At 44.1% G+C, this 27702-nt stretch overlaps 3 protein-coding genes across 6 annotated transcripts in view; 1 reads left to right on the top strand and 2 right to left on the bottom strand.

Annotated features, from left to right (window-relative positions):
* Positions 1-2153: 2153 nt before the first annotated feature.
* Positions 2154-14286, top strand: eva1c (eva-1 homolog C (C. elegans)). 3 transcript variants are annotated; one of them, XM_021314211.2, is made up of 9 exons: positions 2156-2522; positions 2672-2839; positions 3802-3998; positions 5421-5544; positions 5629-5781; positions 9772-9915; positions 13192-13263; positions 13345-13428; positions 13894-14286. In XM_021314211.2, the coding sequence occupies exons 2-9, from the start codon at positions 2725-2727 to the stop codon at positions 14253-14255; spliced, it is 1251 nt and encodes a 416-aa protein (XP_021169886.2). In that variant the 5' UTR covers positions 2156-2522; positions 2672-2724; the 3' UTR covers positions 14256-14286. The 3 variants fall into 3 exon arrangements, with proteins under 3 accessions (XP_012714177.2, XP_021169886.2, XP_035998947.1); XM_036143054.1 differs by having other exon boundaries at positions 2156-2839; XM_012858723.3 differs by lacking the exon at positions 9772-9915 and having other exon boundaries at positions 2154-2839.
* A 756-nt stretch (positions 14287-15042) lies between these two features.
* Positions 15043-20147, bottom strand: cfap298 (cilia and flagella associated protein 298). 2 transcript variants are annotated; one of them, XM_012858733.3, is made up of 8 exons: positions 20025-20147; positions 19647-19800; positions 18433-18600; positions 18108-18175; positions 17859-18017; positions 16715-16846; positions 16529-16624; positions 15043-16444 (listed from the first exon to the last, which is right to left on the bottom strand). In XM_012858733.3, the coding sequence occupies exons 2-8, from the start codon at positions 19783-19785 to the stop codon at positions 16334-16336; spliced, it is 873 nt and encodes a 290-aa protein (XP_012714187.2). In that variant the 5' UTR covers positions 19786-19800; positions 20025-20147; the 3' UTR covers positions 15043-16333. The 2 variants fall into 2 exon arrangements, with proteins under 2 accessions (XP_012714187.2, XP_021169904.2); XM_021314229.2 differs by having other exon boundaries at positions 17859-18011.
* A 4106-nt stretch (positions 20148-24253) lies between these two features.
* The window catches only part of synj1 (synaptojanin 1), a 39362-nt gene continuing 35913 nt past the window's right edge, over positions 24254-27702 (bottom strand). The window contains 2 exon segments of the mRNA XM_036143051.1: positions 24254-25986; positions 25988-26569. Coding sequence (XP_035998944.1) covers positions 25624-25986; positions 25988-26569 — 945 coding nt within the window. The 3' untranslated portion in view covers positions 24254-25623.

Raw genomic sequence — 27702 nt, 5'->3', positions numbered from 1 at the left:
ACACAGTCCGTTTTTATACTTCAGCAGTTTAGCAGTTCAACAGTCTGATGGCAGCAGGGAAAAAGCTTTTGCAGAACCTGGTGGACCTGCAGCGGATGCTGCGGAACCTCTTTCCAGAGGGCAGCAGGGAGAATAGTCTATGGTGGGGGTGTGAGGGGTCCCTGATGATGTTACGGGCTCGAGACACACAGCGCTGCGATGAAATGTCTTTAATGGAGGGAAGAGGAGCCCCGATGATCCCTTCTGCTGTCCTCACCACTCTCCTCACGTTCTTCCAGTCGGAGGCACTGCAGCCTCCACACCACACAGAGAGACAGCTGGTCAGAATGCTCTCTATGGTGCTTCTGTAGAAGGTCGTGAGGATGGGCGGGGGCAGGATGTTCAGGATTGTCCATAGTTTTCTTGATTTTAAGCAAAATCCTTCTTTACATCATCGTCTTCAGAGGTTCCACGGTCCCCAGAACAGGGACGGCCTTCTTTATTAGGTTGTTCAGCCTTTTTAGGTCCCTGACTCTGATGCTACTACCCCAACAGATGATGGCAGAGGTGATGATGCTGTCAACAACAGACCTATAGAAGATACGCAGCATCTTGCTGCAAACCTTGAAGGATCTTAGCTTCCTCAAAGAGTACAGTTTGCTCTGGTTTGGTCCTTTTCTTTCGTGTAACCAACCAGACTTTCTTCTCTCCTCCAACCCCATAAGCAATACTTCCCAAGGTTTTCTGAAGTTCGTCTTTGGATACTGGACCCTGTTTTAGGCTTATTTATGACTCGTGATCATTCGGGGGAAAGAAGTACTACACTCAAAGGATACGCTATTGCACTTATTTTAAATGGAACATTATGGTAACAAGTGGGACCTATTAGTCTTATGAATGTTACTCAATTTTGAAACTGGTGTATCTACAGCCATTGGGAGTCCAGCCTCGCTCTGTGAAGAAAAAAAAGAAGAAGAAGAAATCTTCTGTTCCATCCACTGTGCACACACGCTTATCTGTGCAGGGTCATGCCTACCTCCAGGAATCATTGGGCGAGAGGCAGAGTTCACCCTGGACAGGTTGCCAGTCCACCACAGGGCAACACAGAGACACACAACCATGCACGCACACTCCTACGAGCAAATTAGAGACCAATTAACATAAGTCATGTTTTTAGGCTCTGAGAGGAAACAGGAGATTTCAACCCAGGACCTTTAATGTATTTTATATAATAGACCAACACGAGGTAGTGCATAGTTGGGAAGTGGGAGGCAAAGGATTTGTGGTTTTTGCGAATAAAAATCTGAAGTGCCTTCCCCTTTTAATTGGATACTCCTAAATGAAATCTAATACAGCCAATTCCCTTGAGAAGCACATAAACAGTTTCAGTGTGTGTGTCATTTAATCTCAATAATACTACAGCTGTTCCTATGAAGGCCTTAGAGGTTTTTTTTTAGAAAACATCAGTGAAACACAGAGATATTGTCTTGTTAAATGTTTTTTTTTTTGTCTGCATACCTGCCTTGGGACAGCGGATGAAAACTAGCTCTTGCATAATTCCAGCATATTTACCTTGATGCTTAAAGCGGACATGCATTATCCTGATTTAACTAAATAATTAAAGCCTAAGGAAACTGGAGTTGGTGGTTAATAAATTCCTTTACAGTCTGATACAGGTAAGTGTGAGGACACTTGCCATTTAAAAAAAAGAAAATCCCTTTAGTTGCTTAAAAAAAATAAAACATCGGGCTTTAATTTTTTTTTCTTTGTATCATAATTGATACGTTTGGCCAAAAAATGAAATAAAAAATAAAATACAATTTCCTAATGTTTCCTGCATTTTTATGTAGGCTGTTTAAACAGGCCCGTATTAAGACAATGTGGTGCCCCTGGGCACTATACCTCAATAGTGAAGAGATGGAGATCTCAGAAATATTTGTATCAAAAACTATTAGAAGTTATAGGGTTACAACTTTTTGTGCGTTGCTCTAACCAGAGACTGTAAAGCGAATTAAGGCCTCTAAAGTTTTTTTTTTTTTTTTTTTTAAAAAGGTTCGCTCAAAAGAAACATTAAGGGGAAAAGTGAAGGGGATCGAAAAGTGAAAGAGTGGGAAAAGAAACACAGGAAGTCCAAAAAATAAATAAATAAGCACGTGCCTCGCGGAGCGAGTAAGAACAAAACAACAAGGCGTCATACCAGCGCGTGCTGCCCCTGGTCCCTTTAAAATAGTTTGATGCGCCACTCCCACTCCGCGATTCCCACTCAGCTGTTACTGTAACTCGCTCCCACTCCTCACATGGTGCTATCCGGTCTCAAATCAGCGCCGGCAGACGGAGGCTGCAGTGAGGACCGACCGCTGCCTTGAGTCGGACGGGATCACTTCGTCTGTTTCTGTCACTTGTGAGCAACTTGTTGCGCAGCTGCTATTTCCCACCTCCTCCACCTCTTCCTCCTGCTGCGTGGTCCATCGCTGCAGCCAGACGGCCGCTGCTGCTCCACGGGAAACGCCATAGCTGCTGATCTGCGTCTCAGCGCCTGGAGGGTAGCTGTTCTACGTCTGTGAGGGAGGACAGCTGGATGACTTTCCGTCAGCTGCCAACTTTCTTTATTGGACTTAAAGGGATGTACGCACGCGGGCTTGCGGGATCTCCCTCACGCTACCTGTTTGTTTGTTTTTCTTCTTCCATGAAGTCCTAAAAGTTTGAATACAGCGATTCTCAGTAATATGAGCAAAGGGACGGGGGATGCGAGTCATGAGCTGGACGCGTCCTTGCCAGGGACTGGACTGGAGCCACAGCCTCTTCTGTCTGACTTTACTGCTGTGGACCAGACGCATGAACGGACTGGCTGACTTTTCAAGTAAGGTGATGGTGACGACGGAGGAAAATGAGGGGGAAACTTACAGACCACAGAAAATGTTTTATCCTAAAAAAATAAGAAAAAAGCTTTAAGGGAAAATGAGGCTCATGTAGAAATGTACCACATACAGGGATGGTGCTAGACGGGGGCCAACAGGGGCCAGCGCCCCAATAGAACTGATCCTGGTCCCTGTACTGAAGATATATTATGGAGTCAATGTCTTACTATGATAGCACTGAAACTATAACTGAATAGATTTTACTGTAACAATTATTAAAAAATTGAGCTTCAGCATTGATATAGGGTCATTGTTTTCATCTGCTATGGGGTCTGCAACCTCCAGACCCCATAGCTCTTTGCCTCTGTGGCTCACTTAGTATAATAAGTATATACTAGTATATTAAGCGATGAAATTTTGCCTTATTTTTTTATTTCATTCTTTTGTTTTGCATCCAAATGAAAACACACTGGCTCTCCCCTGGCCTGGTAAATTTGGTGTGACACATTCTGTCAAATTTTGATAGCTCGTGTCACAGAAGCATGGTTAGCAGTGGTGTTTCATATGGGCTTTCACTTACATAAAAGCTATAATTGTGTCAAAGGGTAGACATGGGCAGTCCTCATACAATGGATGTTTTATTTTTAAATGTTGGTGCAAAAAGTCCCAAGTTTTAAACAAAATTTTATTGGATCTCAATACCTGAGGCCTGCTGGAGCAACCCAGAGTCTGAACTTTTGTGGCACCGTCTTGATCTTACTTTGTCTCAGTGGGACAAACCAGGTTGTATAAAGAAAACAAATGAAGGAATTCATTTCAAGACATATTTATCTATATTTTGCTGTGATGGGGAAAAAGTCCCAGAACATTTGTTCTGGGACGCACGGCAGAACTAAAGAGTCCAAACACTGATCCACAAACGGGGGAAGCGGTGTCGGTGACGTGTGCTTTTCCCGTGCCACAGACTACCTGTCGAGGATCATCACCAGCCACTCTGCCCACGGCTGCGACGGAACGCCGGTGAGACTCCACTGCCCTCGCCACTCCACCATCTCCATCCAGTCGGCGTTCTACGGCGGCGGCGGCGGGGTCCGGCTGTGCACGGTGGAGCCCACATCTGGAGCCCACAACCACAGCTGCTCGGCTTTAACCGCTCTGCAGGTGCGCTTTCGTGCATGAGCCATACAGCCCCTTTATAGCGCCAGATTTTAATAGCTAGTTATCAGATAACTGAATAGTCGAAGCTATCAGGGGGTAGATTTGTCCCATTATGCGTTCTGCAGGTTGTGCATGATTCAATTAAATTAAATTTTATTTATATAGCGTCAATTCATGAAACATGTCATCTTGAGGCACTTTACAAAGTCAAAATCTGTCAGATTATACAGATTGGTCAAAAAAGTCCTATATAAGGGAACCCTGTTGATTGCTTTAAAGTCCCGACAAGCAGCATTCACTCCTGGGGAACCGTACAGCCACAGGGAGAGTCGTCTAGCCTCGTGAGACCATCCTGATCTCGCGAGCTTTCAAGGTTTCACTCGCAGATCAGTCTGGCTACTCTCCGTTAAAGAAAATTTGGAGCCGTTCACCAAACGAACGTCCAATCAGCGTTGGCTTTGAGGCGGGTTGAGGTGTGACGCAACGGGAAGCGCGACAGTTCAGTCTAAAGAACATGGCGGCTTCAGGCGATGAAACTAGCGTTAGCGTGGCTATCGAGCAAGTTTTATCGGAATTACAGAGTATTTATCTGCTGAGCTAACGAGCCTTTACCTGCAGCAGCAAGAGTAGCTTGGCTTGTGGTTGTGTTTTCGTTGTCGCTCGTAACAGAGCGACGACGAATCTGATTGGTTTATTTGGCCCGTCTATCACCAACATAGGCCAATCAGCTAACCAGTATTTTCGCCCCTTCCCAAAATTACTTCAACAGAAGGTTTCCAGATGGATATGCGGAGCAAATCTATCTGGCAGAGTCAGGTAAAGAGTCGTCTGCATTGTCCATGGCTTTGCTGCAATCCCTCATACTGAGCAAGCATGAAGCGACAGTGGAAAGAAAAACCACCCATTAGCGGGAAGGAAAAACCTCCAGCAGAACCGGGCTCAGTATGAACGGTCATCTGCCTTGACCGACTGGGGGTTACAGAAGACAGAGCAGAGACACAACAAGAGAGACAAAAAAGCACAGAAGCACACATTGATCTAGTAATCTGTTCTACATTAGATGGTTGTAGCGGGTGAGCCATCTTCTCTGGATGATGTCACAGTTAACAGAACGCCAGACCAGGTGTACCTACTATGAAGAAAAAAGAGAGAGAGAACAAAAAGTTAAAAGCTGAAATGACAACAGTAATTTCAATGTAATGCAATGCAAAACTGGAGAACAGTAGAACTCAGCAGAGTGAGAAAAATAAACCATGATGTCCTCGAGTAGCCTAAGCCTATAGCAGCATAACTATAGAGGTAGCTCATTTCCCCCCCTTTTTTTTTTTTGCATCTGATTGGGATCAATGTGGACTGGGTCGTTAAATCATTAGTGCTGGGCTTCAGATGCGTGCGTTTATGCCCCATGCGCGTTTCTTTTTGCAGAAGCTCCTGTCCGAGTGTCAGAACCACCGAGACTGCCAGCTCCCGGTCAATCACCTGCTGTTCGGGAAGGACCCGTGCCCCGGCGAGACCAAGTACCTCCACGTGGATTACAAGTGCAAACCCTGTGAGTTCATCCGCTCCGATTGCCCTCACACACGCTTAGCTGAGGAGACGTTTTAACTTTTGCAAAACTTTGACCCTTACTCAGCTGAACACAAAACACAGGTGGCGTGCGAAGGGGAGACCATGATCTTGCGCTGCAAGACCCCCAAGGTGTTGCTCATCTACGCAGCTGTCTACGGCCGAGGCCTGGGTCAGACGGACACCTGTCCCTCACGTGGGACCAGACCACCCCCGTTCGGTGAGTTACTGTGAGCTGCTGAAACGAGGAAACATCACAGCAGAAAACAAAAAAACAAAAAAAAAAAACAGGGAATCTTTGTGATTGGTTGCATCAGCTGGCCTCATGTAACTCTGATAACCGACAGGGGAACCGGACCCTGAATCAACCAAAGCTAAATTGAACGCAGCAAGCATTGATTTTTTTTTTCTCTCTGTTATTTATTTTGAGCACGACTCTTTTCCCATGACGCTTATCTAAAAGGCCCACGGCAGACGTGTTTGTGTGTGTGTGTGTGTGTGTGTTTATGTGGGGGGTGACTAATTGTCCTCTATGGAAATATCTGCTCTATCTGTTGATTAAGAGTTATTTCCTTTGGAACACAGAGCGGTGAAGATTAAGGAGGAATGTGTGGGCCTGATAAAAAGCTGCGGAGAGATCCCGAGCAGAAGCGGCGCAGGTAGAAACAGGTGTATCTCATGACATCAGTTGTGGCTGCATTCCTTCTCTGTCGCTGGAGTACACCTGCGCTGTTCCTGCTGTGCCAAGCCGAGCTGTGGGACGGCTGACGGGCCTGTGATATCACGCCTCGCGTTCGCAGATGCTTAATTCGCTCTGAAATGACGAAAGGTGTCAAAGGGAAAAGCTTGTCTGCATGACGACATCGGACGCCGCGTGTCCGACGTCGTCCGTGTTTGCTTGTCTGGGTTAAATGCCAGCAGAACGCTGCCATGAAAGCACCGTTCTGCTGTTGCTGACTGCCGTCCAGCTCCTGCAGAAGCGAATCGATAATCCTGCTGCTGCAGCCCATGAGTAAAAAATAAATAAATAAAAATCAAATACACATGTTCAGTTGCTTTTACAGTCCATCACAAAAATATTTATCCCCTAGAACTTTTTGTCACATTACGACCACAAACTTTAATCGATTTTATTACGTGTTTATGTGACAGATCTTGCTTCTAAGTGGAAGCAGGATCAAACATGGCATTCCAAAAAACATAAAATAATAATTTTTACAAATTTAAAAGAAAAGCTTGTATCTGCCAGATTTACACCGATGCCTCTAAATAAAATCCGGTGTAACTAAATGCCTCCAGATGTCACCTGATTGGTACAGACAACCCGCTTGTGACACTATTTAAATTGGTATGTTTGATTTTTATGGTCTTTTATACATTTCAGAAGACGCTTTACATCTGCTTGTTGCTTTCTTTCGTCGTTGTTTTCATGTGTTTGACACCAGCCCGCCAATGGGACTTAGGCGCCTTGCGGTCATCTCAATCATCAATATGTATCGTCCCATTAATACAAAAAAAGGAAAAAAGTAAGCTGGGCATAATTTAATCTCAGTATAAAGACAGCTGTTCTGTGAGGGCTGCATCATAAAGACACAGTAATGGTTATAAAACAATAATAAAATGCAAACCTACCAACAGCCGTCCACTTAGTAAGTAAGTAAAGGATATTTATTGAGCGCCTTTCACAGACAAATCAATTGCAAAGCGCTGTACAAAAAAAACAATAAAACAGCAATTAGAGTAATACAAAGATAAGATAAGATCACAATAAAAATAAACATTCAACAAAAGGCCCGTTTTAAAAATAAAATAAAAGTTTTAACTGCTTCTTAAAACTAAACTGATCGGCTGGGCAAGGTGAGCATTAATCAGATGTGGCCAAGAGGCCCATGGGCCCTGTGTGGGAGCAACAGAGATCCACAGCTCAGGTGGAAAAAAAATTGTTGCGATCTCTGGAATTAAAAGCCTGTTTAAAAAAAGATGAGTTTAATAATAAAATAAAAAGGGAAAAAAAACTTGAAATGATTTAAAGATCCAGCAGAGCAAACAGAAAGAGGGAGACTGATCCAGAGCGTAGGACCCTGCGGCTGATAAGGCCCCAACTCTCCCTGGTCACAAGTCCTTGGAACAACTAAAATCTTTTGATCTAGAGCTCTTGGAGAGCTACATGTAATACGTGGCTGTAAAAGCTCTTTGAAATAGTGGTGCCAGATCTTTTAGACGTGTAAACACTAAAAGCAAAATCTTAAAAAACAAAACAAAAACAACGCTAAAAGAAACAGGCAGCCAGGGGTGGGAGTACAAAACGGGAGTGACGGGCAGCTGATTTCTGAACCAGCTGTAGACGGTGAAGAAGAAACCGGTCTATGAGAAGAAAGAAAGCCGGAGGAAGTCCCATTTAGGTTTGCCACAAACCGTGTAAGGGACTAGCCTCGTGAGACCATCCTGATCTCGCGAGCTTTCAGGGTTTCACTCGCAGATCAGTCTGGCTACCCTCCGTTAAAGAAAATTTGGAGCCGTTCACCAAACGAACGTCCAATCAGCGTTGGCTTTGAGGCGGGTTGAGATGTGACGCAACGAGAAGCGCGACAGTTCAGTCTAAAGAACATGGCGGCTTCAGCCGATGAAACTAGCGTTAGCGTGGCTATCGAGCAAGTTTTATCGGAATTACAGAGTATTTCTTCACTGAAAGAAGAGCAAAACACTGCTCTGGAGGCTTTTCTCAGAGGAAAAGATGTTTTTGCTCTTCTCCCGACTGGTTTCGGCAAGAGCTTGCGGTTGTGTTTTCGTCGTCGCTGTTAGTACGTCATACGCTTCGTTGATCTGATTGGTTCATTTGGCCCGTCTATCACCAACATAGGCCAATCAGCTAACCAGTATTTTCGCCCCTTCCCAAAATTACTTCAACGGAAGGTTTCCAGATGGATATGCGGAGCCAGGTTAGTAAGGGACGCAGGAAGCATGCGGAGGAAGCCGCTCTGGTCAGAGGAGACCAAAACTGAACTTTTTTGGTCTACACGCGAAATGCTATGCAGGATGGCGTCCTGTTCTTCAGCGGCGACGAGGAAGGCAGTCAGTGTTGAGGGGAAGCTGAATGGAGCTGGATACAAGGTCCAACCTGGAGGAAAACCTGCAGAGCTGATGCTTATCTTCCAGCAGGAGCCTAAAGACTGCAAACATAGAGCCAGAAGGGCCCAGTCACCTGAATTCAATCAAGAATTTGTGGCAAAAGTCAAAATCTGATTTTCACTCCTGCTTTACCTCCAAGCCGACTGAACCTATAATCTATTTGACAAAGAAGAACTGCAGCCTAGCTAGTCCAGGTGTAGCACGAAGGACGAGACTCGCCGCTGTAAACTGCAGCAAAAGATGCATACAGAAACTCAAAGATGCTGAATTCAAACGCACTTCATAACATGGCAAGGCAAATTTATTTATATAGCACAATTCAGTACAGAGACGATGCAAAGTGCTTTACACAGGGTGCTTGCGCAAGTCTTGAAAGTCTTAATAAGTATGGAATTTTCAAACACTGTTTTCCAGACCTTGAAAAGTCTTGAATTTTGTGTGAAAGTCTTAATAAAGTATGGGAAAAAAATGTGTGGTAGAATTTTACAGTATGCTCAAAGGCATTGTGAAATGAGAAATAGGAAGGTAGGCTATAAAACTATAATTTTACTAACTGGTCACGTACTGTATTAGCCTAATGGAATCAAACACTTGTTTGATGTGATTTTCATGTTTTGAAACGTTTTCATCAGTAAAAGCATAATTTACTGCGAATAATGCATTTGTTCATTGAATACTAGCCTATAAAAATTAACATTTCTAATAAACAGTTTGTACAATCTCAACCAATGAAGTAGGCAGTAGGCACACAAGTATACAAGTACATAAAGTTAAGGTCTTGGGGGAAAAAAAATATCAGTTTTAAAAAAGTCTGGAAAAAGTCTGGAATTTTAATTTGGAAAAAGAGCAAGCACCCTGTTTACATGATTAAAATATAGGAATAAAAGCAAGTAGGGATAGAACGTAGAAACGAAAAAAGAACAATTTAAAAACAGTAAAACAGTTTAACTTGAACATGCACCTCTTTGTGCTGACATATTGTATAAGAGTCCACTAAAATGCGTTTGTGTGGTCGTAACACGTGTGAGTTTACTTTGTGATCCTCCTTCAAGTTTGCCTTTTATTTTGCTGCTCCCCTCAGAGTGTCTGAACCACGAGGCCGGGCCGGCGGTGTCCAAATCCTGCCACAGCAAACAGAAGTGCGTCGTTGCCGTCGGCGACCGGACCTTTAGGGACCCCTGCTTTCCAGGAACCAGGAAGTACCTCAGCGTGCTTTATTCCTGCGGTAGGACCGTCTCCTGCTTCCTCGTTCACACAGCAGAGATCCGAGCGTAGCGACGCGTGAGAGAGCGCTGCGTTACGTCAGCCTCGTTCCTTATGCTGCAGTTCTTTCGGTCGGGCATTTGTTGTTTCCTGCTCTGATTTCTTATCGTCAGATCCCAGCTTTCAGTGGCTTCTTATCCTACCTCCACCCAAAAAAAAAAACCCCAAACAAACCAAAAAAACAAGTTGGAGTTCAGGTTTTTCACTTCCTGTGATTGGCACAAACGCCAGCGAGGACATAAAGCAACACTATTCTATTCACGTATCATAATCTGAAGCGCGATGGATTCTTCCTAGTATCATTGTTGGCTCTATTTATAGCACAACAATGCAGCGCGGGTATTAATACACCACCGCGGAGCATTTTAAGATTCCATTCTCCACCCGTGATTTGATCGAGGACACTTTTTTCTTACAAGCAAATATTTGGCTGCAGTTCCACTTATATACAGTTACCGCAGTGCCTTAAAACAGCAGTCACACCCATTTGATCATTTTGTCTCATTATGGTAAAAAAAAAAAATTCTAAATTATGTAGAATCTGGTGGGATAGACCAACACAAAGGGTTGCGTGATTATAAAGTGGAAAGGAAAACTATAACAAGGTGTCAAAAGGTTCAACTGTGGTATCAAATTGTATTGAGCTCCAACAAATCAGATTTTAATAGTTAAGGTTTTCCCCTTTCTTCTTTGCAATATAGCTCAAACTCAGTCAGAGTGGATGGAGAGCCTCTGCAAACACGCCTGTTCAAGTGTTGCTGCGGATTAGGATACAGAGAGGGATTCAGGTCTGAACTTTGACTGGGCCAAGGATGTCCAATCATAGCCTCGTGAGACCATCCTGATCTCGCGAGCTTTCAAGGTTTCACTCGCAGATCAGTCTGGCTACTCTCCGTTGAAGAAAATTTGGAGCCGTTCACCAAACGAACGTCCAATCAGCGTTGGCTTTGAGGCGGGTTGAGGTGTGACGCAACGAGAAGCGCGACAGTTCAGTCTAAACAACATGGCGGCTTCAGCCGATGAAACTAGCGTTAGCGTGGCTATCGAGCAAGTTTTATCGGAATTACAGAGTATTTCTTTGCTGAGCTAACGAGCCTTTACCTGCAACAGCAAGAGTAGCTTGGCTTGTGGTTGTGTTTTCGTCGTCGCTCGTAACAGATTGACGACGAATCTGATTGGTTTATTTGGCCCGTCTATCACCAACATAGGCCAATCAGCTAACCAGTATTTTCGCCCCTTCCCAAAATTACTTCAACGGAAGGTTTCCAGATGGATATGCGGAGCAAATCTATCTGGCGGAGTCAGGTAAGTCCAATCAGGGGCTTCAGAGCAAATTGGCTAGAGTTTGAATATATAAAACCAAAAAGGCAGGCTAACTTTAGTAGATCTTTAATCTCTACAGAACTAAATTGGCCCCATTCTATGCAATATTTTCTGTCAATATAAAAAAGTTTATTATTTTGGCTTGCAGAAATTTTGTTCTGTACGCACTTTGTGCTTACAAATTGACAAGTAAAGTTGTCTAAGTCTTTTAAACATAAAATTATAAATAAGCTGAACTGCAGTTTTTAAGGCTACTCAAGTATTGAGTAACTTTTAGATTATGGCATCTGATTTAATGTTTAAGAAGTTATATACTCGGACTGAGGGGGGAAAAAAACAAAAGTTGTTGGCACATTCTGGTACTTTAAAGATTAAAATAGAAAAAAAATATATACACAAAACAATTACCAGAACAAAAACAGGCAGAGGAAACCTTCCTCCAACTACATTTTTAACATCAAACATTTTAAACCCATACCTACAGAAGCTGATGTGTACATATGTTGGAAGGGGGAAAATGCACTGCCACTGACAAATATATTAAACCGTTTGCCCAGCGGGCTCCAGAGATTGAAAGTAACATTGATTGATTTATAAAGTGCTTTTAAAAACATCCAAATAAAGAAACCAAAGTGCATAACAATAAAAGTACAGTTAAAAAGATCACAAGAAATAAATCAGTAAAAAGAATGTGGGGGAAAAAAAGTGTTGGTGTCGCCACTGAAAAGGCCCGGTCACCCCGGCGCTTAGCCCTGGTCCTTGGAACAATAGATCCAATAAAAACGGACCGCATGAGCTCAAGGACCTACCGCTCACAAAGACACCTAAAAGATCAGTTAAATAAGGAGGCGCAAGATGGTTAAGAGAGTCAAAAGGAAATAGTAAAAGTTTAAAATCAATTCTACAGTGAACAGGAAGCCGGAGTAAATGGTATTAAACAGGGAGATGAGAGCAGGTCGGGAGGTGTGAGTGGAAATACGAGCGGCTGTATTCTGGGTTTTAGGGTCGACTGGGAGACAGAGAATCTGGAGCTAATAAAAGGATGAATGGGTCTTCTCCAGGTTAGGACATTTAAAAAAAAAAAATATATAGACATAACTATTTTGGTTCAGCTGGCCACTCCTGTGATGCTCACCACTGTTGCATCTGGATCATTGCTATCGCTGCATGGAGTCTCAAAGAAATGGCTTTGAAGTTCAGACCGATAGATGGCAGTGACTTTGCAAAGTAAATTTGATGAATTATCTTGTTTACAAGCATCTCGTGTTTTTTTTTTTTTTGGCCTTGGAAAAATGTATTTAGTAGAACGGTGGGCAGGCAAAATGGCTCTTTAGATGGCAAGGGTTGCTAACTCCTGATTTAGACCATTGTTGGGACCTAAAGCATTCCATTTTAGTTCTGGTTGTATGAGCAGGAATGAGAACCTCCATCCAAGTCCGAGTTCTTTTCCAGCCTCTGGCTGTTTAGCTCCATCTTTCCCATCAGATTCCTGTCCCTGTTGAAGAATAATATTCCCACAGCATGATGCTGCACCTCCCCTGTTTCCACATGGGGATGATAGGTGCAGGATGGATAGTTTGCCACTGAAGTGTTTTGCATGCAGGCCAGGAACATTACTTTTGGTCTCATCTGACCAGAGAACCTAATGCTTACCCTGGAGACAGATTGTACCTGAGCGGGGGATCTCTGCAGCTCCTCCAGAGTCACATTGACCTGGCTGGTTTTTCTGGGGTAATCGCTGATTAACGCCCGCTTTCTGCTCCGCCTGTTAGCGGAGGAGGTCGACAGCGTCTCTGTACATTTGCGGCCGCATCACATTCTTGGACTGGTTGTAATGTAACGTAAACAAGCTAAGATGGCAGGAACGTGTTCAAAGGAACCCCCGCACTAAAACCAAACCTCTTCCTCTAAACAGTGCCGAAGGCTTTACTGCGTGAGGCAGACCCAGACATGCCGAGCTCCACCTCAGCTCCCACCACAGAAAAAGGTATCAGAACCTCTGTATTTGCTGCCGTCCTACACGTGTGCGGTCACCTCCTCACAGCTGGATTGTGGGTCTTTCCAACAGCTCCTGCTAGAGACCTGGAGTCCCGCAGGCCAGAGAGTTCGGGGGCAGTGATGAACACTCTTCTGACCTACGCCTTCATCAAAGGTAATTTCTTTCTCCTCCAGACTCGAGTGTCCAGGATTCTATGTCCGCCTTGTGTGTTTTTGGCAGATGTTCTACGTCGGGTAGGCTTTATAGATCAGACCTGGGGGAAAAAAAAACAGAAACAGGGAGGAAGAAAGGACACAAGGAATGAAGGGAAGGCACAAGCACAAAAGGAAAGACGCAAGAAAGGAAAGGCTTTTGACTGAAGAAACAGATAACGAGGAAAAGGAAGGAAGGAAAGGACACAAGGGGCAATAAAAGTAAGCATATGTGGAAGGACTGGGAGGGATAAAAAGATCTAAGGAAGGACAAATAAAATAGAAAGGTAGGAATAGGTCCGATAGGTAAAATTAAAAATATTCTCTTATCCAGAGTTTACAAAAGACGGGAATCAAACTCCAGGCGTTTCCATATATCCTGTTCTTCACGGATATATACATCTAATCTTCCGTCTTTTCCCCACAGAACACCCGGAAACGGCGGCGCTGCTCTTCACCTCCAGCGTGTGCATGGGCCTCGTCTTCACGCTGCTGGCTCTGTCCGTTCGGGTGACCTGCCGGGGGCGGCCGCTCAGAGACCGCAGACCGGCGGCCAGGTCAAGCGGCCTGGCGGCTCCTGACCGTCCCAAGCAGGGCGAGGAAGAGGAGGAGGAGGAGGAGGGAACGGAGAGCTCTTTGCTGTCCAGCGCAGAGAAGGAGGGGACGCCAGGCTGGGAGGAAGTGACTTACATAAGCGAGGCGGCCGAGCTGGCAGAGAGGATCGAGCGCAGAGACATGATCATCCAGGAGATCTGGATGAACTCCTATCTGAACGGCAGCTCCTGCTGAGCAACCCCACAAACATTTTTTTATATATATATATATATATATATATATATATATATAAAATAAAAAATCTGATTAGCCATCCTTGCAATATAATATCCTAATATTTATTTTTGCAATAGAGGGATCAGCAAGGTGTATTTGCATTTAACAGCGAAACAAGCTGGTCTAATTTGTTTTTACTGTTGCATAAAACCGTTTAATCACATTTTTTTTTAAAGCTTCTTTGTTGACCTATTGATTCCGCCTCCTTTAGTCTCACAGCAGCTGTATTGTTGTGAGTATTTTCTACCCAAGTTCCACGTTGCTTTAATACACTTTGGGTTAAATGTTGATATTGTGAATTAAATTTGTAATATATAGATATATGAACTACTTCTACGCAGACTTTCCATATTATACAGCAATTTCACACACCTGTCAGAGGTCCAGAAAAACTGTTTCAGAGAGCAGAAAAAATGTTTATGGGACCTTTAATATGCAATTTAATCATCCTCAAAAGCCGTGTGGCCATTCTCTCACTAGAAACATTAATTTGACTTAAATTCAATTTCTCGGCTCTTTCCAGAAATAAATCTTAGTAGCAACTCCAGGGCTCAGGGTCACATCACAACTAAAACTCACATTTCCATGTTTCTCCAGTTAGGTAATGTACAAACGCGAGCTATTATACGTCTCAAAAACAAACACTTAGGAGGAAATGTTTAAATTCAATGCTTTAATTTCCTGTAAAATGGTCAGATTTGAGCAGCAGCACATCAAGTTGTTGTTGTTGTTGGGGGGGAGGGGGGGGGGGCATAAATACAGCTCCAATCCAATAAAAACAGGGATTTTAAAGCAAAACAATGGCTTCTCTCATCATAAAACCCATTGTCAGTTGAAGTCCTCCAGTCTTAACATACTGTTTACTACAAGAACACTTAAAAGCACCATCACCCTGTAATTTTGTGCACTGCTGTACTCACGGAGTGCAACAGTGCACAGGATTTGAACCATCGTAAGCTGCCATTTAGTTTCTTTCTGTCCAAATTTCCACAGTTCCCCACAGTTTTTAGCTTGTTTTTGCTAAAGTGCACATACAAAAGATGGTGATGGATTAGTGAGGGAGGGAGGGATGGATGGATGGTGGATAAATAAATGCTTGGATGAACGAGTGGAGCGCAGACTGGTAGATAAAACGGTTGGATGACAAACAGCTGGAAGATGAATGCATAGATGAACTGATTGGTGGATAAATAGAAGGATGAGAAGGAAGATGCGATAAGGCACGGCACATGTATCTATAAAGGACTTCTCAGTAACACGTTTCAGAGTGCTGATGGGCTAATCTGATCAATGGATGGGTAGAAGAAGAAAGGGAGGGATAAACTGGGAGGATGGCTGGATGGAGATGAATGAGTGAATAATGGACAACAGGATGGCTGCAGGGGTAAACATGAATTGATGGATGGATGGACTCAACTTTTAGACAAATGGGATAAGGTCCTAAAGACACAAAAAGCATTTTTTTCCCCACACTCATCCAGACGTGAGAAATCTCAAAGTCAAAACACCAGACTTCTCCAGACTCTAGGACCCCCCCCCCCCGGCATGGTCTCTGCCCCGTTTCCTCTTTGGATCACAGCTCTTCTACCACAGAGTAAAACGCCGCTCGACTTCAGCGGTTTCCTGATCTCTGCGGAGACGATGACCGTGTGGCGAGTTCCTGCCTCTGGCCGAATGAAGTGTGTGAGACAAAGAGAGGAAAGGTGTAGCATCCTCGTCCCCCCCACACTCCCAGAAAAGCTGGACGACTTCTTCTGCTGCGCAACAGCTCCACCGGCAACATTGGAAACGTTTGTTTTCTCAGTGTGTTTAAAAACAGTAGAACAAAGCTTTTTTTTTTATTACAGAAACATTAAATCAGTCGTGTTTGGCGAGAACAAAAAAAGGTTTCATCAGACGCAAAATAAGGCGATCTGGCTGCATGTCGTCTTGAAAAACGAGTAAAGTGGTCTCACAGAAATGAACCTGGTCTCAGGCTGAACATAAGGCGAGCTGCATTGACTGGATCAGCAGGCCAGGTTGTCAGGGTAACCGTGCTACCTCGGCCCCCATTTGATATTAGCAAGGCCCTGAAATTGTCTTTTGAGGGCCTGTCTGTTTGACCACTCCGAGTCCAGGTAGCTGTCGTCGTCTGCCTCCTCCAGTTTCTGAAAGTGTCAGAAGGACAAAGTTAGGCTGGACACAGAGAACGGTGCCGTCACGCATGGAGGTCCCACTTTACCCAAGCTCACCTTAAGCTCCTCCTGCCTTCTGTGGTAATGCAGCATCATCTGTTTCTGCTGCTCATCGCTGACCAGGGGCTCTCTCGCTGGCGCCCCGTGTCCTTTCTGAAGAGGACAAGCAACCGGTTGAGTAGAAAAGGCGCCGCAAACAAATGGATGAACACGCTTAGCCCTTGAGAAATGACCGACTCTGACCTTCTGGAGTTTGACCACAAGCTTGGTCTTTTCGTTTCTTCCAATGTAGTCCTGAAGTTTCTTCCCTCTCTGCATCTCTTTGCCGGCCCACCATAGCTGGCATTCGTCCTCCGGGATCACCTGCAGAGAGGCCTGAGGACAGGAGACAGATGGAGAGGGCAGATGGAGAGGGCAGATTGTTGAAGGAAAAAAAAAAAGAAAAAAAAAGAAAAGCAGGTTGAAATTGGAGGAGGTAAATCTAGCTTCAAAGGCGGTCTCTCAAGTGACTTCATTGGATCACCCAGAACATACTTTTAAAATAATGTGACCTCAGCCAATCAACGGGGTTCTTTCTAGGGCTGGGCGACAAATCGATCACATCGATTAGTAATTCCAATTTGCAACTCATGAGGATTTTATTTCTTTCTTTATTTTTTGCCAATGCACTTCCATGAAACTTTGCATTGTACATCAGTCCCGAGATGTGATGCGATGTTGATGTTTAGAAAAATACATTGTCAAAAGACCTTTTCTCTAAGATGAGACGCTTTATTAATTTACTTATTTTCTAAGCTATTATGAAGTTACACAAGTGCAGCGTGTTGTTGGATGTGTAATACTGCTAGCAGCAAACATTTAGTGTTACCATTTTCATTGTTTACTGTGGCAGCGCCTACTTTCCTGCTTTATAAGCACATTTTAAAGCTTGACTTAAGTCGCGCTTTGAATTCATGTCAACTCCCAGACAAGATTATGTAAATAAACGCAAGTTTTAAGAAATACATTTTAGTAATTTGTTTTTATGAAATAAAATTTGCCAAAAATAAATCAAAAAGAAAAACTGAAGATTTTTAAGCCTTGTCGTCCAGCTCTAGTTCCTAAGAACTTTTTTGTTTAATGGCCTTACGTTTCTAAAGTTTTTAGTCTTTAATATTAAACAGTTGAATACAAAAGTTTACTTTTACGTTCAGCAATTGAATCCACTAACCGATGGATGAATGATGAAGACACAAACCAATGATCAGACGTGTGGACGGGGCGACAGATGGATAGAAAAATGGACGTGCGGATTGGCTACAACGCGCGACGGCTAGTCTTTCCCAGAACCTCGTTGCCACAGACAGGCGGTCCAGGAAGCCGCCAAGCACGGACTCCACTGGCTCACCTGTGTCCCTGTCAGGTCTTCCTGATCTTCAAACTCCATTCTAATCGGGTCGTGAGGGGGCAGGCCCATGGGGTAAACGATCATGACGGCACCCCTCAGCTGATCCAGCGCCTCCTTTACCATTTCCACGGTGACGCAAACATTGGCTTGAACCTGTTTCTGCAAAATAAGAAAAAAAAAAACGAGGTCCGCTTTGTCAGCGATTTAGAAAGCAAGAGGTAAAGATATAGTTTTGGCACCAAAACTCACTTTAGAGACGAGGGCTTTCGCCTCCTCCACTGTCCTCATCAATACCGCCTTCATTTTGTCATTTGGGGCTGTCAGGAGGAAAAAAAAAAAAAAAAAAGTTGTATACATTCAGCAAACAATCAGAAAGGAACAGGAAATTAGCTTTTTACCCACACATACAAAAGCCCACCTACAAAACAAGTTCTCTTTTTGTTTTGGGGCATCAGAATGCTACATAATCGATAAGTTAAAAATGGTTTCACATCGAGTCAGGTGACGTGTCTAAAAAGGACAGCCACGTTTCCTGGACATCATTTCAGTCTACACCAGAGAGTCAAGTCCTCACCGTGTCCATTCCTCCTCCCGATCTCATCCTTCCTGAACACCGCACCTCCGCTCGGGATGCATTGTTCCTCCCATTCGTCCTTCAGCTTCAGCTCCACAATCTGCTCCTCCGTCAGTCCCTGCATGTTGGGCGGGAGCGTGACGCCGTGGTCCGCGAGCTCTGAGATCTCTAGTACAGCGGGAACAACGAAAACTGTGTTGACACCAGGCAGAAGGAGCACACGCTTCAATGTGATCCGACAGACTCTTTGTAATATACAGAGCAACTCGGCAAAAGTGTGTAACCGTGAGGTTAAAGGAAAACAACACAGAGTTTTCAAGCTGTTCCACAAGTGGCAATCTTAAAAGTGTGGCGTGTTTACATTCATTACAGCTGGGGGTCGGGGGAAGAGGGGTCCAGTGTTTTTATAAGAGGGTCCAATGAGATCTGATACAGCAAATAATAGCAATATAAATATGAAGGACTTACTGAAACCCAGGCTATAATGGGTAAAAAATGTGAAATGCATGCTACTGACTGCTAACTACTGTATTTTTCAGACCATAAGGTGCACTGGATTATAAGGGGCACCAAGTCCGAAAAACACGCCAACTGCTTTTAATGATTCAACAAATATGAAACAAGAGGCTCAAACTAAGTCAAAAACTACAGAAAACCTCTTTACCAGTGGAAAATATAACACAGAACATCATCCTGGACCTTCTTTGGCTCCTCATCAATATTTCAGTTACTAATACTGTATAAATAAAACGGTATGTGTGTTCTCTTCTGAATAAAACTATATTTGTTTATATAATATTACACATATTGTTCAGGAAAAATAAAAAGGAATTCATTAATCTGTGGTAGTTCTTTGCATTTGTGATCACCTAGGGTTCATTGAACTTACTGTGTAGAGGTTTTAAATCTTCTCAGTTTATTGTGCAAAACCTTTTTTTCTGTGAGCAGACAATTGGACTGGCTGCAGGAATCAAAAGTAATGTGGTGATCTAAATAACTTTTTAATAATTTTAGCTACTCCAGGAGTTTGGAATATACATATACGCCTAAGTTTGCGTTCGTAACGCGATAAAAAAAACGTGAACAGCTGCTAGTGGCAGAACTAGTTTTGTAAATACTAGATTTGTAAGCCTGGTCTAATCCTCTACAGTGTAGCAGAGTGGAGTAGGATGTGGATCCTTCACAGGAAAGCAGCGGCTGCAGGTTTTTTTTACCTGAACATACTCTATCCACTTTGAGCCTGCCGTTGTAAATGGCCGTCACCTGCCGGATCAGCTTTTCCAGCGGGGCGTCCGTCGTGCTGGTGACCAGAAACTGGCTCTCGTCTCCGCGCTTCACATGCAGCTGCACCATCCTCTGCCAGGACACCTTATCAAAGAGACACGGAGCGGTAAAAAAAAAAGAACGTTGCAGCTCGTCCCGATGCGCACAACCGGAGCGTCTTCAAGTCAACAGAGTAACCATAGTAACAGGAGCGCGGATGCTTCCAGAACAACACGCGCAACCTTAGCTAGCTCGTTGATGTAGCGCAGGTGGCGCTTAATGATTAAAAATAAAAACTATATTAAGTGAGGGAATATGGTGAAGCTTACCTTTCAGGCTAAATGAGACGCAGGACTTCTTTATAGCCGAGTTTGAGCTTAGAATTTGTTACTAACCGCTGATACCATTCATTTCCTGTGTAACTACTTCTTCTTCTAACGTCCTTCCTAAACGACGGCTTCCAGTACTCTCGCGAGGCCTACTGCCCTCTAGCGGTAAGAGACGATATTAGTCTGAGCAGTGCTTTCAGGTGGATTAGTTTGTTTGACTTCATCCCTTTTCGTGCTCGGCCTTTTAAGTATTTTACAGTTAAAAATCTCCCCAAGCTGTGAAAAATAAACACCGTCAAGCCTGTTTCTTGGGATGTTGATTACTTAAGAGGTAATTTCTTGTAATTGCTGCCTTCTTGTGTGTTTTGAACCTGTCATACAGTGCTTTTCAGACGGTTCATTTATACCATTTGTTAAACTTGAATTTTGTCGGATTTTGCAATGATACAAACAAACTTCCGTTAAATTTCTATTTTTTTGTGATAGGTCAACACTTAGAAGATAATCGTGAAGTGGAGAAAAAAAAAAAAGAATGAAACACGTTTTTTAATGGGTTTGAAAGAAAACTAAAAATGTTCTCTTTATGTTGATGCTTCCAAAATAAAATATAGTGCCATGATTCTGCCACATTTTTTATAAATCATGTCCACATATAGGTCACTTTATCTCAGTTTACATCCAGCTGTTCTATGAAGGACTCAGATGCTTGTCAGAGAGCATTAGCGAACAAACAGCATCATGATGACACGTTAGGGATAAAGTTATGGAGAAGTTCCGTTTATAAAACCGAAATCTCAAAGTTTTAACACCTGATGGAGTATGCTGCAACTGCAGATCTACCAAACTGAGTGTCTTGGCATCATTGGGAAGAGTAACACTGCCAAGTAGGGGACTCCTCTGGAGATGATTTCACAGAGAATTATTCATATATAAAAAACATCATGGACAACCTTCAGCATCCGTGTCTTCAGTTGGAGGCTTGTCCTGCCAACAGCATCTGTGCAACTGGTTGAAGAGACCCCTATAATAAATTGCAACAGCATTTAGTTTCCCTTTGGGACTAATAAAGCATTTTTGAATTGAAATTAAATATATTGTGTGTGGGAGAACCTATTTGCAAGACATGGTACTGTTTTCCAAAAGCCAGGAGGGTGCTCTGGAGATTAAAATGAAATATATATTTTTTTTACCTATATTCAAAACCCAGTGTGGTTCAAATATAGCACTTCACATCACATTGCTTACCGTTTTTTTTCTATATGGGTAGTTACCCACAGCGACATCAGAAATCCAAAGCACATGCAAGCACCAAATAAAGATGTATAAAGTTACTGCTGCGCCTTGAAGGTTGCGTTTATGAATGTGCTGTCATTTTGGAGTTGTTCCCCACTTGCTGCGGAGAACGGGGACAGGTGTTTTATGTGCTTCTTGTGAGGGACATCAACGCATTCCATGACAGCCCAGAGTTTTTAAGATTTACTGCTTTTCGATTGGCGGTGGTGGGGATTTGTAACCTTACTGAAGAACAGTTTATGTTCGAATTGAAGCTCAAAAGAGTTGAAAGGAAGATGGATGTGGCTAAAGTAGAGGGACCCCTGGAAAAAAAAGAAAGAAAAGTGGCAAAAATGTCAAAGATGTACAAAGCTGGTGCAGAGAGATGTAATTCCAGCAAAAAGATGTTTTGTGACCAAGTACATGGATCCTTTTTCTTTCCACTTCACAACTATGGACTATTTTATGTGGACTGGCACATCAAATCCCCAGAATAGTACTTTGGATTTTGTAGTTTTAATGCGACACGTGCAAAAGGTGAACCAGAACGAACCCTTTTTGCAACGCACCCGCAGCCCCGTGTTCTTCTCTCCTTTGGAACTAAACAGCCAGAGGCACAACGTCAACAAAGGGCATGAGATGAGCCAAAAAAATAATGAAACTTCTTTTTGTCTTTAAGTCTAGGCATCCGCACACGGCTCAGGGCTGCGTCTGTACAAATGTCTATGCCCCGAGGCTCGTCTAAGAGTCTTTGGGGTTGAGGAGGAGAAAAAAGAAAAAAAAAATTGGCATCATTGACTTGTTTTAGTCAAAAATCAAAGGAGAGAAACACTAACAACTTGGCACCCGTGGCGGCCATTTTAATTAAAAGCATTGTGCACGTTTCATCTCTGGGACACTGCCAAGCACTGGCTTTAAGCCGGTTTCGCCATACACTATTAGGTCACAGAGTCCCGGGAATGTCTGTAATCTCATTTCCAAGAAATGATGAAATGTGCTCTTCTCAGATCTAAAGTAACGGGCTGAGAGCCGTGATGACAGAACATCCATCGAGGGCAGTGTGAGATTCGCAGGGAGAGAGCCGGGAATCAATCATGTGGCATGCAAGACAAAAAAAACAAAACAAACAAACGCTCATGTCGGTGTACGTTTATTTTAGCACACATACAACACAAACTGCTTCATACATTTAATGTGCCATCTGCGTCGCACGTAAACTATGGAACATTGGATATTAACATGAATTACATCTTCATGTGTTCACTTTAATACATACAGAATATGTTTGTTTCACAACACAGACTCTTATTTACTATGGATTATAGCCATAAAAAGGGACACCAACCTCACAAAGGGAGTAGTTTGTTACCGAAAAAAAAAAAAGAAAAAAAAAGAAAATAAATATTGAACCTGAAACTGTGACGTGGTTGTAAAGCGCTTGCTAGTGATCTACTGTTGATACAGTATCTACTGCACACATCGGGAGAACACAACAGATACATTTCAGAGATGGCGCGTAAGCAATCGCTGCCTGGCACTCTTTGCTTACACGTATAGCTGTTAAATGCGCTGACTCAGATTTACTTTTGCGTATTTACACGGGTAAAAGGCGCAGAAGCGATACCGAACCGACACCGTCTTGGGGTTCATTGTGTTTTTTTTTTCATCCTCTCTTCTCAAAGATGCTTTGTGGACGTTTGATCCGATTTGATGGACGCCTGAGTGAAAAGAAGGAAATGTTGCGTGTTTAGACGGCGTTCGCTGAGCGTTGCGTTAGGACGGACGGCGCTCTTACCTACCTCCAGTCACCGCTGTCCGGCCAACAACTATTTCATTTCATGAGAAAATACTGAAACGCGCCTAAAGACGATCAAATCTCGGTCAGGCTGCACAACAAGCAACCTCTCGGCCGGCAGAGATACTCATTTTCAGGAACTTCAAAATACTTAGGAGCGGCTCGAAACCAGAGATGCACCAGGAAATTGGGCTCCGCGTGGATACTGTTGACGAAGGGAGAATACTTTCAAGTTAGCCCGTTTCAGTACGAGGGGCGGATTTAAAGATAAAGTCGTGTGAAACGCGACGACGGCAGAAGCCGTTAAAAATAGGAAAATCTTTTCTACAACGTGAAGAAATGTCTACGGTTCATTCAGGCCTGAGAGAGAGGCCTTTCTGCAGCGCTGCAAAAACAGAACTAGAAATAAGTAAAATGTTCTTAAAATGAGTGTATTTGTTCTTGATTTGAGCAGGTAAATAACACTATTTGCCAATGGAATGAGATTTGTGCACTTAAAATAGGAATAATTCATCTCCATCATCTTATTTCAAGTGCTGGATGTCTAATTATCTTATTTTAGGGGTCAACATACTCATTCCATTGGCAGATAATGTTATTTACCTACTCAAATCAAGGATAAATACACTATCTTTAAGAACATTTTACTTATTTTTAGATCCATTTTTGCAGTGAGATAAGGCCCAGCCGACAACAGCAAAGTGTTTACACCTTTGTCTATTTGGAAAGGTTGGCAGCCTGTTAGAAATCTCAGAATCAAAGTTAGGACCTATGTCCTATGTAACACAGAGGCAGAGATTTTAAGGCTGCTAGCTGCTCCAGCAGCTAATATAGGGTGCTAAAGACAATCTATAAAGCTCCCTCAGTAATGGTGTTGTTTTAAAATATTAGAAAACCCCAGTTTTATGAAACAGCCTGAACGCTACTCCTACTGATACTAACGAACATAATTAATGAGCGGCCATGGAGAAAGCCTGCAATATAATATATTCTGTTACTGTCTTAAGATCTAGGCCACAGGTAGCTGGAAATGTTCTAGCTTGATCAAGAGTAACCGCTGGGTGGGAGTTCTGATTTTCCTGAAGAAAAACAAAACAAAAACAACTTATTATATATTTCCTTAAAATCAGCAACTGACAGGTCGGAGCAAAAAAATACCGTCGGGAGACTTTGAGTCTGTAAGGAAACACGCTTCAAATCTTAAAAAAACCTGCATAGCTACACATCCACATCCAACCCGAAAAAGAACGACGGACGATACAGTATGCACCTCAAACACAGCACGTCACTTCTCACCATGGTAACGATAATTATTTAGAGTAGCTGGTACTAGAAATGACAATAAAAGGACTCAAAGTAAACCAAAAAAAAAAAAAAAAGTGCCGTCTGATTATTACGCTTGCGGACCCAAATCGCGTCATCATCGTCGTCGTACTTTCAGTACAAGTCCGCGCACTAGCTCGCAACGTTTTTGATAGTTCCTAATATTACGGATTGATGCTTTGGTCAAACCAGGAAGGAGGTGAAAGCCCAGTGGAAACGCCCTCCTCTGTTAGATCCTTAACCAGGAGAGCGCAGACGGCATCTCAGTGCATAACCCTCTGGCTTGGTCCCCACTAACACACACACACAAACACACACATCCAGTACTTCCTGTAATCAAGCACACATTTATACATAAGTTTGCCATGTATAGGTTCGGAGGCTGAGCTAATTAGTAAAGTAGATCAGCTTACAGACAACAAGTGACGCCGACTGAACAGAGTGAACGGAGATGATGGGGGGTGATATTACAGAGCGTCACTCCTGCGGCAGTGCGGGTCCACGAATCCAGTGCAAATAAAAATTACATTCAGAAATCAAAGCGACTAAAAAGTCCAAACCTGTCAGTCCCAGTAAGAGGGGGGGGGGGGACAGAATAAAAAGGAGAACACGGAAACCCTGCAGTGCACACCCTGCGACCTGAAGGCGAAGCGAAAAAAGGAACGATTGGCTGTTGGTCCGACAGCTCTGATCAGTCAGAAATGAGGGCTGTGATACCGTGCTGGGTGGGGGGGGGGGGGGCATCTGCAAAAGCCACACATATTTATTACGAAACGTCGACGCGGCCACACAGGTATGCCTTGATATTGCACAGGTGCGTAAACGCACGACTGGTGTGTTTTGTAGATATAGTTTACAGGACACACACACACACACACACACACACCGTAGACACAGGCACGTGTTTGCTGCGCTCAGTTAAAACAACCAGAGTGAGTCATAGTGAATCAAACGCTAACACCCAGGAAGCAGCGGTGCTCACACATCTCTCATGACACCGCTTCCAGATATAAACTCTTTCCTGCGACTCTGAAGGGTTTGGTCTATAATTCTTAAATAGTGTCTCTGCTTTTTTTTTTTTTTTTTTTTTACATAAACACACACATTTAATCATTTATCATAGATCTATACATATAGAGATATGCCTCTTACATCTGGGAAGGGGGGGGGGGGGGGGGGGATTGGGTTGTTTTCTTTTTCTTCTGGTGGCTACAGGGGAAAAAAGCCGTTGTTAGCGGGACCCTGCGGGGGGCTGGGGTTACTGGTGGCAGTTCTGGTCGGGATGTGAGGGGGTACGGAGGACAGCCACTCGGGCTCAGAGTCGAACACAGAGCTGGCCGGCTGAGTTTGAGTCTGGGGCGCAAGGGAGCCGGGAGGTAAAGCGGGGCACTGTTGTCTCTTTGATGCCGCGGAGGTGCTCGTTTCGTCGTCGAACGTCACCCACGGCTTCGCCTGTGGCCCCCGTGAGGGCGGCGGCGGCTGGCGGAAGGGCGCGAGAGTGGGGGGGAGGGAGGAGGGCGCCGACGGGGGTAAAGCGAGAGGTAGCAGAGGGAAGGTGCGCGGGGTTGGGGCCGGACGAGGGTCCGAACGGAGACGCGGTGGAGGCGGGGGCGGGGACAAGGGGCTGAGAAAAAGCAGACAGAGTCCTGTGGAGGTCAGCCGCCTGGGTTTGATGCTGGAGGCTGAAGTCCGGGGTGAGGGAGCGTCGCGGCAGCTGCTGCTGCTGCTGCTGCGCCAGGGGGCCTGTGAAGGGATTGGTGCTGCTGGGCCGGGCGGGGAGCCGCTCGGCCTGCAGCGGGTTGGGAGAGGCCCGCAGCGTCTCCTGAGAGCGGCTGCGAGACGGGGCGGCAGGAGGAGGCGGCAGCAGCAGCGGGGCGGCGAACGGCGACGGGTTGGAGAGCGAGGATGAGGAAGGCGGATTCAGGAACGTCAGGGGCGACGGGTCAGGGGGCCGCAGGGAGGAGGACGCGGGGAGAGTAGAGGAGGAAGACGGAGGCGGAAGAAGGGAGGGCGGGGCGCGCGGGGAGGAGCCCCTGTTTAGGGACTGGGTGGTGAGGCGGGATGACGGCGAGGAGGGGAACAATTCAGGTGTGAGCGAGTCAAAGGGGTCCAGCTTCCATTGTGCTTCTCTTTGGAATCCATTCAGTCCGTTGGTCTAGACAGGAGCAAAGCAGAGAAAGTGTCTTTTAGATGCGATAACAGAGGTTAGGAGAAACAAAAAAAACATCACTGAGGTGCTGACAAACAAACAAAATGGTCTAATGAGCCACACAGTGCTCTGCAGAAGCTTTCCTATACCGTGTTACAGTACAAGCAGACGTCCGTGTATTTTACTGGGATTTTATGTGACAGACCAACACTAAGTAAGGATTAATTGTGAAGTAAAAAAAAAGGGCAAATGTTTCCTTTGAGACCCCCTAATGACATCCAGTGAAACTCATGCTACAAAGGAGTTGGAACAACTGCAAAAAAGGTCCAACAGACCAGCAGCTGTGGTGACTCTGGGGGAGCTGTAGAGAGCCAGAGCTCAGTTGGGAAAATCTGTAGACAGCATAACTACACAAACTCCAGAAAAAGTAAAAAAAACAAAGCAACTGGACTTGTTTTCCGTAGTTGAATAGCCGTAGTTGAACAGTTGAATACGGAAAACAAGTCCAGTTGCTTTGTTTTTTTACTTTTTTTGGAATGACCATGACCTGGATGACTGAGAATCTTCACCAGCAACTACACAAGCTGAACGCTAGAGGCAGCAAAAGCCCTGAGGCTGAGGTTTAGCTTGCAGGAGCCAGTCCACAGAGAAGCCGTATGTGCGTTAGAATGGATCCCGATTAGCATTTATGGGCTAATCTTTGTTGATCTATCATGCAAAATCCCAACGAGGCGCTTGTAAGGTTATAACAGGGGAAAAAAAGTTAAACCGGTGTGAATTCTTCTGCACGGCACTGTGTGTTTGGTGACAAAAAAAGTTAAAGATACCCCTCGGAAACGCTCTTGAACAACAAATTTGATGGTGTTGGATCACATCAGAAAACTAAAGCATGAGGCCAAGACAACAGATTGTTTTTTTTTCTTCTTTTTTAAATAAATGTTTAGCTTATATTTTATTTCATAAAGGCCGTACCCGGCCTTCACAAGGGTAGCTTTAATATGAACAGACTGAAAATAAAAACAATGTAACACCATCAACATCCAGTCTCTAGATTTAACACGGATGAATGGATTCAGAACAAATTAACATGTTAAAACTATTTATGCGGAGTCGGTTCATATGTGCTCCCCTGCATCCCT

This window comes from Fundulus heteroclitus, chromosome 11 (assembly GCF_011125445.2).
Source record: "Fundulus heteroclitus isolate FHET01 chromosome 11, MU-UCD_Fhet_4.1, whole genome shotgun sequence".
NCBI lineage: Eukaryota > Metazoa > Chordata > Actinopteri > Cyprinodontiformes > Fundulidae > Fundulus > Fundulus heteroclitus.
This window is presented reverse-complemented; position numbering and strand designations above follow the sequence as displayed.